Source organism: Oncorhynchus masou, chromosome 22, assembly GCF_036934945.1.
Source record: "Oncorhynchus masou masou isolate Uvic2021 chromosome 22, UVic_Omas_1.1, whole genome shotgun sequence".
NCBI classification, from domain to species: Eukaryota; Metazoa; Chordata; class Actinopteri; order Salmoniformes; family Salmonidae; genus Oncorhynchus; species Oncorhynchus masou.
Window position 1 is genome coordinate 12,344,085 of NC_088233.1, and position 18,144 is coordinate 12,362,228.

Here is an 18,144-nt window from a genome sequence, read left to right on the forward strand (position 1 = left end):
GTGACGCGCTTCCGTTTTACTTCCTGTGTTTTTCTGTTGTTGATGTTTGTGGTGTCGTGGTAGCTAGCTAGTTGTGGTGTGTTCCACACAAAGAAAAGGCGAATGACCATAATCAGAGGATCCCTCGCGTCATTGTTATCTAAATATTGTTTCTACATTGGCAAATATATTTATTTACACATTATTTAGATAACAATGACGTGAGGGATCGAACACACAGCCATGTAATCTCCATAGACAAACAATGACCGTAGAATGGCCTTACTGAAGAGCTCAGTGATCTTCAACGTGGTCACCTTTCCAGTTCGTAAAATGTCTGCCATGTTAGAGCTGCCCCGGTCCACTATAAGTGCTGTTATTGTGAAGTGGAAACATCTAGGAACAACAATGGCTCAGCCACTAAGTGGTAGGTCACACAAGCTCACAGAGCGGGACCAAAATTGTCTGTCCTAAGTTTGTGACAACCCTCCCACTCTGTGCCGTATTTTTTCTCTTTGCTCTTGTTTTCCTTAATAGGATGTCGGTGGGCGGAGCTGGGAGGGTCGTCAGCGACATGGTACACACCTGTGCCCGGGTGTGTCCCGGGATAAATACACCTCTTCCCCATTCAATGAGGAGAGACAGGCCAAATGGACCACAGATACACCCATGTCCATAATGCTGAAACTGACCTAGAAGAGAGGAAAGAGGAGAAAAAATACAATCAATTGTGTGTATGAAAGTGTCTCCCCCTGCACAGTTTATTATTTTCACTGCAAACTCATGTCGGGAAAAGAAATAGGCGAAACTAATTTACGCCCGTTCTGATAAAAACCTTAGAGCATTTAGCCTCGGGATGCCTTGCTTGACCACACCCTCCTTCCTTGTTCCTGGCCTGCCCTGCCTCTTCCACCAATCCATTTGTTTTTTATGGACAGAAAAGAGCAGAAGCTCTGAGCTGTCCGATCAGGTCCATTGCTTACTGAGTGGCATTGAGGTGACTCCATGCAGACACACTGTTAGATTTTGGTTGGGGCCGTTTGTTTGCTTTGGCACCTTAACACCCCTCATTATCACATTTATGCATGCAACCACTCACTTACACTACTGATTACACACACCATTGTTAATTGTATTTAGTTTACTTCAGTTAATAAATATATTTTGTTATTCCTTATCTCCAAGTTGTCTGCCTTTTTGTTATGAACATTGAGACGTTTTGTGAGAAGTTGCAAAACCCCCTACAGAGTTTCAAACTGCCTCTGGAAGCAATGCCAGCACAAGAACTGTTTCTCGGGAGCGACATGAAATTGGTTTCCATGGCTGAGCTGCTGTACACAAGCCTAAGATCACCATGTGCAATGCAAAGCACCGGCTGGAGTGGTGTAAAGCTCGCCGCCATTGGACTCTCACGTTCTCTGGCGTGATGAATCACGCTTCACCATCTGGCCGTCTGACGGATGAATCTGGGTTTGGTGGATTCCCTTGAACGCTACCTGCCCCAATGCATTGTGCCAACTATAAAGTTTGGTGGGGGAGGAATAATGGTCTGGAGCTGTTTTTCATGGCTCTGTCTAGGCCTCTTAGTTCCAGTGAAGGGACATCTTAAAGCTACAGCATACAATGACATTCTCTGGACGATTCTGTGCTTCCAACATTGTGGCAACAGTTTGGGGAAGGCCCGTTCCTGTTTTAGCATTTCAATGCTCCCGTACACAAAGCGAGGTCCATACAGAAATGGTTTGTTGAGATCGGCATGGAAGAACTTGACTGGCTTGCACAGAGCCCTGACCTCAACTCCATCGAACACCTTGGGATGAATTGGAACACCGACTGAGGGCCAGGCGCAATCGCCCAACATCAGTGCCCGACCTCACTAATGCTCTTTTGGCTGAATGGAAGCAAGTACCCGCAGCAATGTTCCAACATCTACAAATTAGTGGAGTCAGCTATTTCAGCAACTCCATATTAATGACCATGATTTTGGAAATGATGTTCGACGAGCAGGTGTCCACATACTTTTGGTGTGGCTGAAATAGACGAATCCACTAATTTGTAGTATCCACATACTTTTGTGTATATATGGTGTAATTTAAAAGTATGCATCAAGGTGTCTGTAATAGAATTCATTTGTCAAAAACAAATGTAGGCATTAAAAAAGGAATCACTATTTCTTCCAAAATCTTTTTTTACAACTGAGGAGAAGTGCCAAGATGGCTGTGAGGTGGCTTCAATACAGTGCCCCCTACCAGTCATCCAGGGTTTATGCACATCATTGGTACAACTCCACTGTTCGTTTTCACACTTCCTGTGGATGAAGTCAGGAAAATATGTCTCATAAAAATAAAAGTTCATTAAACACCATAAAGTATGCAGCACTCATTGTTGAGAGCAACTTTGCAGAGGTGACCGCAGTAGGAGGATGCAGACGCCTCAAGAAAGGCTTCCTACCTTGTTCCATTGGAATGATATCATCCCGGCCAAACAGAGACCTGTGTGAGAAAGGGTAGAGAGACCCCCTTCCCCTAGAAGCAGGAGGATACTCACATTCAGTAATGCGCAGTCACTGAGCCTGCAGCCCTGGATATGGTCCTGATGAAGATCGAGGACCAATTTCTTAGAGATAGAGGAACTGCAGTAGAAGTTGAAGAATCTGGCAGCACAACACTACTTTGGTCTGCAGAGATTTGCTGGGTCCGTTGAGAACATACAGTTGGGCTCCCAACTGGCGCAGCGGTCTAAGGCACTGCATCTCAGTGCAAGAGACATCACTACAGACCCTTGTTTGAGTCCAGGCTGTATCACAACCGGCTGTGATTGGGAGTCCCTTAGGGCGGTGCACAATTGGCCCAGTGTTAACCGGGTCAGAGTTTGGCCGGGGAAGGCCATCATTGTATATAATAATTTGGTCTTAACTGACTTGCCTAGTTAAATTATACTTTTTTTGTTTAAAAAATTGCGAGGTATCGGAAAACCTCTCTCGTCATTGTGGTTGAATCGGTGTTTGAAATTAACTATTTGACTGAGGGACCATAATTGTATGTGTTGTGTACAGAGGTGAGGTAGTCATTCAAAAATCATGTTAAACACTATTATTGAACACAGAGTGACTCCATGCAAATTATTATGTGGCTTGTTAAGCACATCTTTACTCCTGAACTTATTTAGGATTGCCATAACAAAGGGGTGAGATTCTTATTGACTCAAGATATTTCAGCTTTTCATTTTATTATAATTTTGTAAACATTTATAAAAACATTATTATTATTCCACTTTGACAATTTAATCAAATTTAAATTCAGGCTGTAACACAACAAAATGTTTTTTTAAATGTTTTTGTCCAGATGACATGATTTTCATCCAAGGACCCTTGGGGCGTTCCAAAGAGTTCAGTGTCCCTGAACATGCTGGGATAAAACTGACATTGAAAAGCACTTTTTAGTATATCTTAACTACCGTATCCAACTATGTTTAACTAGACAGACACAATTGTACATATCAGTCATAATCTGAAGATTTGCAAGCCACAAGCACCTGATTACCTTCTGGCATTTGACTGAACAGGCGGCAGCAACAACAAAGATGGTCTGAGTCAACAAAGCTAAAACAGCTATGGCTAGCCTTCCTGGAGGAAAATCTGTAAGTGACTACTTACTTAAGTATAGTACAGTATTGTAAAATGATCCAGTCTGGTTCCTGATCTGTTTGGGCTCTTGCCAACTCCATTGCTGTCATTGTCAAGCCAAACATTCTTTGTCACGATAATGAGTGACAAGGAGTTGGCATGATAGTACACACACACAATGGTACTACTAATGAGGCAAGTGCTTTCAGGCTTTTAATGATCCAGGAGATCATAGAGCCTAATCAGGAAGTCTTGAGGAAGTAATGCTGCCATTTAACCTATTTTCCCAACAATGAAGCAACATTTCTGCTTATGATAAACATAATGTTTATTACTATTGATTTCAAGAATTATGTAAATGAAGGACAATCTATTTGATGACCAATATGTTTTGCTTTGTGTTCAATATGCCCTTCCACAGATGGATGAGTGTTTCCTGTTCATGACTCGTCTTGCACTGGGCCTGAAGCAGAGGGACCTGGCCAATCAGCTACAGCGTCTGCCAGTCCACCGTGAGCCGCATCATCACTTCTTGGGCCAACATCTTGTACTGCCTGCTTGGCTCCGCCTCCATCTGGATGTCACCAGGGAGCGTCAGGGCCCACCTGCCCCTGGAGTTCAAGGACTATGCAGACATAACAGTTCTGGTAGACTTTACAGAGCTCTGCTGCCACTCACCATCCTCCTATCAGCTGTCGTGTCTTTCCTATCATTAAATTGAAGACTTAGTTTTTATCAAAGATTCTCTGTAATTAGTATTACTGATTAATCATGTAAATGTAATTAACTAGGAAGTCGGGGCACCAAGGAAAAGTAGTCAGATTGCATAGTTATCATTTCCTAAAATAATTTTTCAGATATTTTATCTGATCAATTAGTCTTCGAATTAATGAATTATTTACTTTACTTCACGTTAGTCTCATTCCAAAAGTCGCAAATTGTTGGTTATCTGCACAAACCCAGTCTTCACTATGAGTCATCCATACATCAATTGTCTTAAATCATTTATTTATTACTAACTAAGTAATTCACAGAAATGCATAAACAAACAGTAAATATGGTTACAAGAAATGATAGGAGAATGTGCCCTAGTGGGCTAAACCGGCATGGCGGCTTGCTAGACAAAAGGGAAGTGGGGGTTGACTAAGAAGTCACTACAGAGTTAATAATTATAACAAATGAAATGCTAATCCTTTACACATGAACGCTCACTCATTCGGGAACAATTGCAATCAATATATATATTTACGCTCAGTGTGTCGTCTTGATCACTGGTGAAAAGTTTGTTTCTATTGGAGAGTTTCGTCCTCTCTCTCTTTCTCTCTCTCTCTGTCTTGGTTAGAGGGGATAGTTCAGAGACATTCATTCATTTGTTATAGAATGAATGTTTCGGTGGTTGTCGTTCTTCGTGTTCAATGATACCGAATTCCTAGCTGCAGACTAGTAATTAATATCACAGACTTGTTCTTATTCTGTCGGTATCGATAGTCTAAGAGTTTAACCACGTGGTATGGTTAAAAGATTCAGTAATGGTCTACAACCTTTGTCCCCTCCTAATGGAGAAAAACATGGTCTGGTGCTAATTTCTCAAAGTTGGGTTTTATTCGGAATTATTCAGCAGAAAGGGGCTGTCCCAGGACGCCTGACCCTAACTGGGCTCAGGGGCGTACCTCTGATTTAGTTAACTCAAATTCCCTTTTTGAGTTTTCCTTCATTAAACAGTCCAAAATCACATTGTAAAATTGTGTAAACAGTATCACACTCATTCATCTTATACAACAATTAGATGTAAACCTTATATCTGAGGCTATTATATAAAGTGTTATGGTAATGTGGCCACACGGTCTCCCATGAGCTTCCCCAAGTTGTGACAAACGGACAAGTTCGTAGCTGGATTCTTCACCGATCTTTTATACTTTCTCCGGAACATGACATTTGTTCCTACATCAAGTTCTGTGAGGTGGAAGGAATTCCTTTGTTCTCTATGAAAATGTACTCTCTCTATACTGTGTGTCCATGAGGAGATCCTCAGGAATTTACGATGTCTCTCTGGCCACAGCAGCCTAGTTGAAGGAGGAAAGGGGGAGGTAGGGAGAGGGGAATGGGGCTCGCCACACCCAAAGAGGCAACGTCATGACACAGCTGTACAGTCTGTCTCCACGTTCAAGGTAATGGTGGGGATGGCACTACATGGCGCAGTCACGTCTGTATCTGCACTCTATCCTGGAGCTGTAAGTGTTTAGGAGATATTCCTGCAGTGTGGCATCGTTCCCCTACTCACTACAGACGCGGCAATTATGGTGGATAAGGGCCCCGGTGTGGACGACCTAGTAAGGTCCACCGGCCAACTACCTGGTCAAAAGGCACACAGATGCCAGCAGGGTGCAATGTGATGGATGATGAAAGGGTAAGGGGATACTTAGTCAGTTGTCCAACTGAATGTATTCAACTGAAACGTGTCTTCCGCAATTAACCCAAACCCTCTGAATCAGAGAGGTGCGGGGGGCTGCCTTAATCGACATCCATGTCTTCGGCACCCGGGAACTGCCTTGCTCAGGGGCAGAAGACAGATTTTTACCTTGTCAGCTCAGGGACTCGGTCTAGCAACCTTCCGGTTACTGGCTACCTGCCGGATGAGACACAGATCATTGCAAAACTGAGGGGACCGGTAGAGAGAACAATGCGTAGAGTCAAAGACCACAAGCTCTTTGAGACAGTGATGTACCTGTCAGATATAATCATTCAACTGTTCACAGTGGCATGCCTGCTGGTCAACTACCAACATGAACAACTACCAGCAATTAAAGTACCAAGGCACAGGCGGAAAGGAAGTGAGGGGGGAGTTGGGCCTCTTGCTCCATCTACTCCTCTCTGGCCAAATACTGTACTGCTAGAAGAGGTTTTGAAGAACCAGTAGGGGGCACTACTCTCCTCTCTTGGTCTAAGTAGAACACAATACCCCACAAATGATGCAGTTCTTCAAAGAGATGTTCAACCAGTGGAGGCTGGTGGGAGGAGCTATAGGAGGACAGGCTCATTGTAATGGCTGGAATGGAATAAATTAAATGGTATCAAATACATCAAATATATGGAAACTACACATTTGACTCTGTTCCATTTATTCCATTCCAGCCATTCGACTGTGATCAACCAATGCTCAAGAGCTTCACTAAGTTGTTTTTTTTTTTAGAGAAAATGTTTATTGTAATTCCAGGAAAAGAGGGCCACACATCACCCAATTCACCAAAGTCAATACTGCATGTGTAGAAAGCTCTACCTCATTCCTCAGAGTGGTTTGGACTGTATCACAGCTCCTCTGAAGATGGGAAAAAACTAGTGTTTTGTTCTCCACTTGACACATTGAAATAACACAGGAATCTTAAAACACACTTGTGTCAGTATAATTGCTGCAACATTAAATACATGGCTGCTATACATCTGCTGTTGAGAAAACATATGAAGAAAAGGCAATCACAGGTCATTCCTCTGCAAATTAGATATTGACTGGTTTATGAACGGTTTGTTATGATAGAGATGGTATTTTCTGTAAAACTGTGAAAATCACTAACTTTGTTAAGTGCTTGTTTAGAAACGGAAACACATTTGTCTGCATTTTATTTTATAACAAAAATACAACGTTGAACCAAATTAACGTTCAAATCCTCAAATATTTACTGTATGTTAAATATAACGGATAATAAAAGAAACCATAGAGCCTCCAACATATAATCAATATAAATGAATAGGCCTGTGAATATAAAACTTTAGTCTAAACGATATGGTCCCTCCGTGTACCATTGACTGGGAGGTTGTGCCGTCCACAGACTTATAGTCCTAATGATCAGCCATTCTTTCTGACTGGCAGTCGCCACAATACGAACACACTCAATGTCAAAGGCAATCTTGTGGTCCACGTCTTGAACCTCAATGTTGCCATATTTAAACTCCCCTAACGTGATGTAGGAAGAACACTGCCTTCCTCTCTTTGTCCCCACCAGCTTCTCTCCTACTTCCAGAGCTCCATGGTGCAGGATATCGTTCTGACGATCGTCCGTTCCTGTCACAATTTTTATCTTGCTGATTTGAGTTGCTTCGTGTAAGATAATGACAAAGAAGTCTCCGGTAGAGGGGTGTTTCCCCCAAAAGTATTCGTCCACACTGCTATAAGCCTTGGTGGCGTCATAGTTTTCAAATACATGAATGTTTGTGTACAGGCTAGCAGGAGGGTTGTCAGGGATATCAATGGAGTCTTCTTCAAAGTCATCATCCTTCAACTTGTTCTCTGCCCCTTTATATGAGGAGTAGTAGCCCATGTGCTGGAACAAGGAGGGCTTGAAGCGGATCACGTCTTTCTGGGCAAGCAGGTCCCGGAAGTGAATGAGGAGCCAGTCACAGGGCATCTCCTGGTAGAACATGAGCAAGAAGTGGGCCAGGCGTGGCAGGTCTCTTGAGTGGTAGAGCTTCCCTATGTAGCCAAGCTTGGAGAACTCCAGCATCACCCAGTAGGAGCCTTCCCTGGAGGTGACCACCTTCTTCAGGGATGTCAGAAAGTTCCGTGAGCAGCGCACATCATCCTCCAGCATCATGTAGAAATCAGAGAGGTTGGTGCAGAAGTTGAGGAGAAAGGCATAGTCCACGTTCTGCTTGGAGCGGAATCGTACCCTGTCCTCTGGGTCATTGTAGTTCCTTTTCAGCCCATCCAGTGATGGATAGTACTCCTCAGGGGCATGGATCACCAGGAGATGCCCAGCGATGATGTGGTGGGCAAACTTCCTGGAGATGTCCTGCACCAGGTTTTCACACCAGGCCAGGTCAAAGTCTGCCAGGTGGACCACCACCACAATCTCTTTCAGCTCCTCATAACTGGACTGGTCAAAAATAGATTTGATCGTCTCCATGAGGTAATTTCCTCTTTTTCTTTTCACGGATGACAATCCAATGGTTAGATATTCTGTAAACACAAACATTGATATGACTATGTCAATAATAATAATAAAAAAGACAAATCAATGACTTTCAGGATGAAATACATGTGTATCTACAGGTATATTAAAAGGTACATTTACTCTTTCGGGGCAGTGGGGTCCCAGCGAGGTAACGATATGTGACGTTTATGGTTCCAGAGAAATTAGTGAGGTCTCTGAAGGTGTGAACGTATCTCTCAGTGTTTGAAGGATGCATTGATGTCTCTCTCAGAGGTCTTTTACCCGTCTCCTAAAAAACGACGACAACATTGTTACTCAAAATGTAAAATACAAATATGACATCACAGGAAGGAAGATCCAGAGACAGCCTACCATCATGTATCCATCCTCCATGTAGAGATTGAAGAAGAGGAGACAGGTGATCAGGACCCCCAGAAAGGGGATGGTGGAGCGTTTACGGAAACACCTCATCTTGTCCAGGGACTTCCACACCAGCCTCATGATGGTGACAGTCACTGGTGGAAGAGAAATAACAGCATTAAAACAGAGCCTAATCAGTTAAAGCAAAGGATATCATTGATGCGCACAGATTTCCTGTAGAGCTCACTGGAAGATTTTTATTTAATCCCCTAAAGCAAGTTGTTTGAACAAATTGGTAGTTTTCATTCGCAAAAGACTGTTTGTAGACTGTCTGGTAGGTGATATTGATCTACACCCCCCAAAGTCAATCCAGTTTTGTTGAATGTACAGTATGTCTATGTGAGTGCGTACACAGAACTGCCTGTACAGTGTGTTTTTTGTGCTTGTTTGAATTCAGCAGTGCATGTATGCATATGTAAGGTATGTACAGCTCTGGAAGAAAATAAGAGACCACTGCAAAATGATCAGTTTCTCTGGTTTTACTCTTTATAGGTATGTGTTTGGGTAAAATGAACAGATTTATTTATTCGTTATTTTACCAGGTAAGTTGACTGAGAACACATTCTCATTTGCAGCAACGACCTGGGGAATAATTACAGGGGAGAGGAGGGGGATGAATGAGCTAATTGTAAACTAGGGATTATTAGGTGACCGTGATAGTTTGAGGACCAGATTGGGAATTTAGCCAGGACATCAGGGTTAACACCCCTACTCTTACAATAAGTGCCATAGGATCTATAATGACCTCAGGCCCTCCAACACTACTTCCAGCAGCATCTGGTCTCCCATACAGGAACTGACCAGGACCAACTCTGCTTAGTTTCAGAAGCAAGCCAGCAGTGGTATGCAGGGTGGTATGCTGCTGGCATTGTTTTATTCTATAAACTACTGACAACATTTCTACCAAATTCCAAATAAAAATATTGTCTTTTAGAGCATTTATTTGCAGAAAATGATAACTGGTCAAAATAATAAAACAAATATGCAGTGATGTCAGAACTAGAATAATGCAAAGAAAATAAGTTCATATTTATTTTTAAACAACAAAATACTAATGTTTTAACTTAAGAAGAGTTCAGAAATCAACATTTGGTGGAATAACCCTGATTTTCAATCACAGCTTTCATGCGTCTTGGTATGCCCTCCACCAGTCTTTCACATTGATGTTGGGTGACTTTATGCCACTCCTGGCTCAAAAATTCAAGCAGCTCAGTTTTGTTTAATGGCTTGTGACCATCCATCTTCCTCTTGATCACATTCCAGAGGTTTTCAATGGGGTTCAGGTCTGGAGATGGCCATGACAGGGTCTTGATCTGGTGGTCCTCCATTCACACCTTGATTGACCTGGTTATGTGGCATGGAGCATTGTCCTGCTGGAGAAACCAATCCTCAGAGTTGGGGAACATTGTCAGAGCAGAAGGAAGCAAGTTTTCTTCCAGGACAACCTTGTACGTGGCTTGATTCATGCGTCTTTCACAAAGAAAAATCTGCCCGATTCCAGCCTTGCTGAAGCACCCCCAGATCATCACCGATCCTCCACCAAATGTCACAGTGGTTACGAGACACTGTGGCTTGTAGGCCTCTCCAGGTCTCACACGCTCTGTGAAACTTGGCAGAGGATCGGTGATATGCATATGTATACATGTAATGTACTGTGTGTGTGTGCGAGTGTGTGTATGTATGTATGTGTTGTGTGCATGTGTGCATGTGTGTGCGCTGAGACATACACAACCTTGTACAGTGTGTTGTACGGCCCTCCATCTCCAGCCATTCCCAGTGGACCTCTGGCAGAGAGCTAATCTGGGTCAAAGTGCAAACTTCTGAGAAGGGCCTGGGAGAGGCTCGCTTACACATGAATCATTTCTCACGCCTCCCGTCCTCGTTACGCTCGCCACTGATGGAACCACAAAGCCTTTCATGTTTCCTTCTGATCTTAAAGGTAAATACTCAGAGAGCTTTCACTCTGGAAGCAGCTTGGATCAAAAGCCTTATTCAATAGGAGCATATTGTTCCCCAATATAGGACAGAAGTGGGAGTGAGTTTGGTGTACCTGGAAGTGTTGCTGACAGACCTGCAGTATATTGGTAGAAATATGAGCTGTGCTATTGCAGGGTTGTCTGATTTACAAATGAACATTTTCTGTAATGTACAGTATAAACAGCCTCTGAGATGAATGTATGCTGACAGGAACAAATTGATCGTACTCTTCCCATAAAGAAAAACAAATTATTGAAGAGGTGAATATAGTCTTTACAGACAACTAACTGCTAGCACACCATAATAATAATAATAAGTCCTGTGTGGCTCAGTCGGTAGAGCATGGCGCTTGCAACGCCAAGCGTCGTGGGTTCGATTCCCGCTGGGGCCACCCATATGTAAAAGTAGTGGCCCCAGCCGACTTGTAAGTCGCTTTGGACAAAAGCGTCTGCTAAATGGGATATATTATTATTATTATTATACACCAGCCGAGGTCCACCTTTGGCTCATTTCCTAACAATTTCCAAACTTCCTGTAAAATTAATATGAATATACATCGCTGTTTGAGTCAATCCATTTGCAACACAGAAGGATAATGAAGAAAAAGTGCTTTAAAAAACCCCAATTAATCTTATGTAAAACGGCTGCTCAACGCGGCTAATGAGATGCCATTTTAATAAGCGGGTGTGTTGTACAACAAAGCCATTTGGTAAACACTATTGTTCATTTGTTTGCTGTCAACATTCAGGTAACATGCAGCCTAGGCGCCAGTCTGTTTCTGCATCAGCCAACCTGTTGTTGCCTTGTCAAACATGGGGACCAGTGAGTCGAGTTTAAAGTTCTCCAAGCTTTGCACCGGCCTCTTCAAATATTCATGCCCAACACTGTGTGTAGTCTTCAGCACAGTAATGTGTTGTTACAGTGTGGGCTGAAGAACTGCAACCAGCCAGCCACAGAAGAGCTTCATTGGTCTTAAACCTACAATTTCATCAAATTCACCACTAAAAATAGTAAATTATACTACAAATTACAGTCACATTTACCCAGTAAAAATGACAAGTAGCCACCATGTGACACCAATCTCTTCAACCAGCCCAGTCAGCTACTTGATCTATGAGGCCCTTATTGAATGAATGATGACTGTTATTATCCATAGCCTTAAAATATGATATTCAACATATGATCATGGTGTACATAAAGCTACACCATTTATTCACTCAGCTATAGCAGTCCATAAACAATGGCCGTCTCTCTCCTTCCAAATAGCAGTGACGCTGAATATGGTTATGGTGTCATTGAGTGTCCTCTCACCCCCCACCCCACCCTGCACAGTGCTGCTGGGCTGTGACGGACTGTGGAGTCCATTTTGTCACCTTGTTTCATTCTGTCTCAGATTGGAAATGCATGGAGGATTATTGCCTGGTGTTCAGGATGAGTGATGATGGGCACTGAGCCTGGCCTGCTCTTCCTCTCCTCTTGTTTGTGTGGGGATGTCAGAGCTCAGCTGGAGGAAAGAGAAATCGATTATCTTGGTCATGGGTGTTAGTGGACATTTCAGTTTGTTTTATTGTGTCTCGGGGGAAACATTCATAACGTTACTAATAACAATAGCAATGACTATTGAAACAACAATGAAGAGGAAATAGGAAGATGGAGTACTTCTTCCAAATGATATGGATATATCCATCAGACATGCACACAGCTATGAGGAGATGGAAATGCAGCTGAGATTTGCTGGCCAATATGTATGTAGCCACAGGATTCCTTTAATTAAAACCTCTTAAATATAAGGTGTCCTTTCTGGTACTGGTTCCGACCATCATTTTCGCTTAACAATCGGCATGTAGATCAAAATGGTTTGCATTGAGCAAAAGCCCTGGTTCCCACGGACATTTTTTCCGTACCTGTGTGAAGTAGTATGTGAAATCTGAAACCACTTGAAGCTGGGATGTCCCACCTACCATTTCATTCGCTCTTCCAATTGTCCATCAACTCTTGGCTCCTACAGCTCAGCCACTGACAAAGAATACCATCGTTACATTATAGCACATTCATAGATCTATAGCCATTCATCTAAAATAATTCATAGATTTTAAACAAAAAAACACTTTCTGTTTGTCATAGACTGAGGTGGAAGGCGAGTTCCTAACGAGTACAGGAAGCCAAGCTAGAGCTCTGTGAAACATTTTGACCTAAAGAGACTTAAATAATATCCACATTTTCTCTAACACTAAACATACCAGTGGAGGCTCCTCTGAAGAGGAATGGGAGGACCATCCTCCTCAGTGAATTTTTTATTTTTTTTAAATTGTAAAACAATAAAAAAGTTATCCTTTTTAGATAAAACTATAAAAAATATATTGACATTTTGCCAGAAAAACACATTGTTTTGCAATGAAGGTCTACAGTAGCCTCAACAGCACTCTGTAGGGTAGAACCATGGTGTAGCTGGAGGACAGCTAGCTTCCATCCTCCTCTTGGTACATTGACTTCAATACAAAACCTAGGAGGCTCTTGGTTCTAACCCTCTTCCACAGACTTCCACAGTAATTATGACAAATTCCGGAGGACGTCCTTCAACCTATCGAAGCTGTTGCAGCTTGAACTGACATGTTGTCCACCCAATCAAAGGACCAGAGAATGAATGTAGTACTGAAAGCATAGACTACAGCTAGCTAGCATTGCAGTGCAAAAAATGTGGTGAGTAGTTGACTCATAGAGAGAGAAAGACAATAGTTGAACAGTTTTCAGCAAATCGATTTCTTCAAGAATGAAGTAGAAGCAAGAGAAAGAGGGAGAGGGCGAGATTATTATGTTTTTTTCACATTCAGTTTAACTTAACTTACAAACACCCGGCTCAAACAGAGGGACGCTATGTCAGCAAGTTGGCTATGACTATCCAATACAACACTGGAACTCTTCCAAGTCAAGGTAAGCTTTTGGTTTTATTAATGTATTGCCACCGGGTGTCACGATCGTCGTAAGGAGCGGAACAAAATGCAGCGTGGTATGTGTTCATGATGAAGAAAGCACTGAATGAGCACTGAATACAAACTATACAAAAACAATAAACGAATAACGACCGTGAAGCTATAATGAGAACTGTGCTGACACAAGCAACTAACATAGACAATCACCCACAAACAAACAGTGAAACCCAGGCTACCAAAGTATGATTATCAATCAGAGACAACTAATGACACCTGTCTCTGATTGAGAACCATACTAGGCCGAAACATAGAAATCCCAAAATCATAGAAACACAAACATAGACTGCCCACCCCAACTCACGCCCTGACCATACTAAATAACGACAAAACAAAGGAAATAAAGGTCAGAACGTGACACCCGCCATTGTAACTGCTAAACTGCTTATTGACTTTACACTAACGTTACTGCACGATTGTAGTGGGTTTACTAACGCATCAGTTCTATTAGCTATGTTGACGAGGACATTACTTGAGCTAATATGGGGACAACAATGTACCCTGTGTGTAACGGTTAGGACATGGTTTGGCCTGGAAAGGTTATTTAGCCTGGTTACGTACAGCTGATGTGTTGTGCATTGAAGTCCACACAAGAAGGGAAAGGGTGAGAGGAGGAGAGTACATCGAGGCGAGAAGGAATATAACGTGGCTGCTATGAAAGTGATCTGTGTTTACGTGTGATCAGGGGTGTATTCATTTCACCAATTCTGTTGAAAATGCTTCTTAAACATGGGGCAAACGAAACAGGGATAAAAATACCTGACTTTGTCCAATAGAAACTCTTGTTTGCAACAGCTGTCTGTCACCTCCAATGAGTCCTCAGCAGTTTATATGTTTTTTAATAATTTCTTTGAGTATGCAGCATTACTAGTTATTGTTTATGGCCGCCTCATAATAAATTATGACTATTTATTTATTTATTTTACCTTTATTTTAACTAGGGAGGTCAGTTAAGAACACATTTTTATTTACAATGACGGTCAACCGGGGAACAATGGGTTAACTGCCTTGTTCAGGGGCAGAACGACATCTTCTTTTTTTACCTTGTCAGCTCGGGGATTTGATCCAGTAACCTTTCGGTTACTGGCCCATCACTTTAACCACTAGGCGTAGATTACATTTTTGTTAACATTTAGTTTCACTTAACTGGTTAATTACATCATCTCTGTTTTTATCTCATGCTGTTCCACCTGAATGTTTCCAGTGCAACTGTTGATATTTGATGTCAGATGAACTGTCAGTTCCCAGGGCTGATCAATTGGTTACTCTACATTATTTTACAGATTGTAAAATCTAGAATCTAGAACTAGTGGACCACTGGATCCATCCAGACCCCTGTGTTTCTACACAGGAAGAGAGTCAGTGAACAGCGCAAGTTATACTGGGCACAAACTGGTTGAATCAATGTTGTTTCAACGTAAATTGTCAAGTATTGTGATGTGGAATCTATGTAGAAAATACATTGGATTTGCAAAAAGTGAAATTTCAACCACTTAATTATGTCATCACGGGAACCAATTTTCAACATAGACAAACCCTGTATGAAATATGTTGAATTTGATCATACATACATCATACATAGATTATTTCTGTAATTTGAAAGTTACACATCTTGAAAATGTCATTGCTGTCAAGCAAAACATGTTAGAACTATGGCAACAATGGACAAATGAAAAGAATCCCAAAATATAGTTTTGGCAGGAATTTTCCTTTAATAATGAATATGTTGGATTCATGTCTCCATTTCAACCAAAATCTAAGTTAAACTAAATCAAATAAAACTTTATTAAACGCGCATTTAAAGTTTGATTTGATGTCCTTTTCTTTAACTTAGATTTTTTGGTTGAGATGGAGACGTGAATGCAACATATCAATTATACATTTGTAGTGTTATACATCTGCTGAAAAACATCCCCACAGCATGACACTGCTACCACCATGCTTCACCGTAGGGATGGTACCAGGTTTCCTCCAGGCGTTATGCTTGGCATTAAGGCTAAATAGTTCAATATTGGTTTCATCAGACCACAGAATCTTGTTTCTCATGGTCTGAGTCCTTTAGTTGCCTTTTGGCAAACTCCAAGCGGGCTGTCATGTGCCTTTTACTGAGGAGTGGCTTCCGTCTGGCCACTCTACCATAAAGGCCCGATTGGTCGAGTGCTGCAGAGATGGTTGTCATTTTGGAAGGTTCTCACATCTCCACAGAGAAACTCTGGAGCTCTGTCAGAGTGACCATTAGTTTCTTGGTCACCTTCCTAACCAAGGCCCTTCTCCCACAATTGCTCAGTTTGGCCAGGTGGCCAAGCTCTAGGAAAAATCTAGGTGGTTCCAAACTTCTTCCACTTAAGAATGATGGAGGCTACTGTGTTCTTGGGGACCTTCATTGCTGCAGAAATGTTTTGGTACCCTTCCCCAGATCTGTGCCTCGACACAATCCTGTCTCGGAGCTCTACGGACATTTCTTTCGACCTCATGGCTTGGTTTTTTCTCTGACATGCACTGTAAACTGTGGATACTTATATAAACTGGTATGTGCCTTTCCAAATCATGTCCAATCAATTGAATTTACCACAGGTGGACTCCAATCAAGTTTTTGAAACACCTCAAGGATGGTCAATGGAAACAGGATGCACCTGAGCTCAATTTTGAGACTCATAGCAGAGGGTCTGAATACTTATGTAAATAAGGTATTTCTGGTTTTTATTTGTAATAAATTTGCAAACCTTTAAAAAAACCTGTTATCACTTTTTCATTATGGGATGGAGTGAGTGGCGCAGAAGTCTAAAGCACTGCATCTCAGTGCAAGAGGCGTCACTATAGTGCCTGGTTCAAATTCAGGCTGTATCACATCCGGCTGTGATTGGGAGTCCCATGTGATGTGGGAGTCCCACATCCGGCTGTGATTGGGAGTCCCATGATTGGGAGTCCCCAGACGACGCTTGGCGCACAATTGGCCAAGCGTCGTCCGGATTTGGCCGGAGTAGGCCATCATTGTAAATAAGAATTTGTTCTTAACTGACTTGCCTAGTTACATTTTTTGGGGGATGGAGAGAGAAAACACTGCTCTCTCTCCCCCCTCAGGGTGAAATAGATACTTATCAAGACCAACCTCAAAAGGTAAAGGGAGTAATTACTCAGCTTTCCTGTAGTGGTATCATGTCAGTAGCATGCCTTGGGAACAGCCAGATAATGGGGTTTAGTGAAGCGTAAGCTCCGCACACTTTGGAATAAAGCTGTAACGTAACAAAATGTGGGAAAAGTCAAGAGGTCTGAATACTTTCAGAATGACCTGTACATCTCATTTAAATGTTGATATTTGGTTGCATAGTCAATGTATCACAATTCAATATGACTTTTGTAAGTACAGTAGATAGCCTTAACCTTAGACTATCTTACAAACTAATGTAACAACCTTAAAATGAGTGAGGTTACTGTAACTGTAAAAGTCTTCTTATGTAATCATAGAACGCATGCATGGTCAAGATAGCATGCAAAGGTTGCAGGTCTGTGGAGATCTTCACAATTTAAATATGTCAGAATCTCCAACAGCATTGATCACTTGCACTATGTACTTTTAATGTAATCTCAACTGCCATCCAGGTCATTTGGTTCTGCTAGATGAAGCACAGTGATAACACATTAAGTTGCTGTATAAATACAAAACATCTGATATTGTATTCCCATGTGAATTTGGTTGTGCTTTTAGATGGTTGAAAAGATAGTGATAACACACAGGGAATTCAACAAACTTCTGGCGGTCTTTTTGACTGGTTGAATAAAGGTATCTGACTGTGTCAACCAAAAATGGGCCACATTTCTACAGTACGTTGAAATGACGTTTAAAAAAAAAAGTTTACTAAATCGTTAATCTCGGCACCCAGAACAAAATTGCTCAATTGTTGATGTATTTGTCTCATGAATCATCCATTGGCCCAATAAGCATCAATGGGAGTTGATTCGTATCTTGGCATGTGGGTGGGTACACAACTCACAACACATTTGACTGAGGTCATTGCTCAGTCTGGTCTCCAGCATAGATATAATCAATTCCCTGTTATTACATTATTCCAGTTGCTTGAGGCCCTGGGCCATCAGGCTGTGGAATATGATATTGTTGGAGACTTTCCCAGCGTGATGACTGTCTGTCAGGGTTGCACCAGGAGGAGGATTGGGAACTATCCAGCTCGTCAGAGTCCCATTTCCAATGACGAATAGCCCTCTTGTCAATAAT

The 18,144-nt window shown here is 42.0% G+C and overlaps 1 protein-coding gene across 1 annotated transcript; it reads right to left on the reverse strand.

The window, feature by feature from the left end:
• Positions 1-7,222: 7,222 nt before the first annotated feature.
• On the reverse strand, positions 7,223-9,189 carry LOC135508640 (alpha-1,3-mannosyl-glycoprotein 4-beta-N-acetylglucosaminyltransferase C-like). Its single transcript, XM_064928881.1, has 3 exons — positions 8,902-9,189; positions 8,671-8,818; positions 7,223-8,555 (listed from the first exon to the last, which is right to left on the reverse strand). Exons 1-3 carry the CDS (start codon positions 9,028-9,030, stop codon positions 7,369-7,371), a joined length of 1,464 nt encoding a protein of 487 aa, XP_064784953.1. The 5' UTR covers positions 9,031-9,189; the 3' UTR covers positions 7,223-7,368.
• Between the last annotated feature and the right edge of the window lie 8,955 nt (positions 9,190-18,144).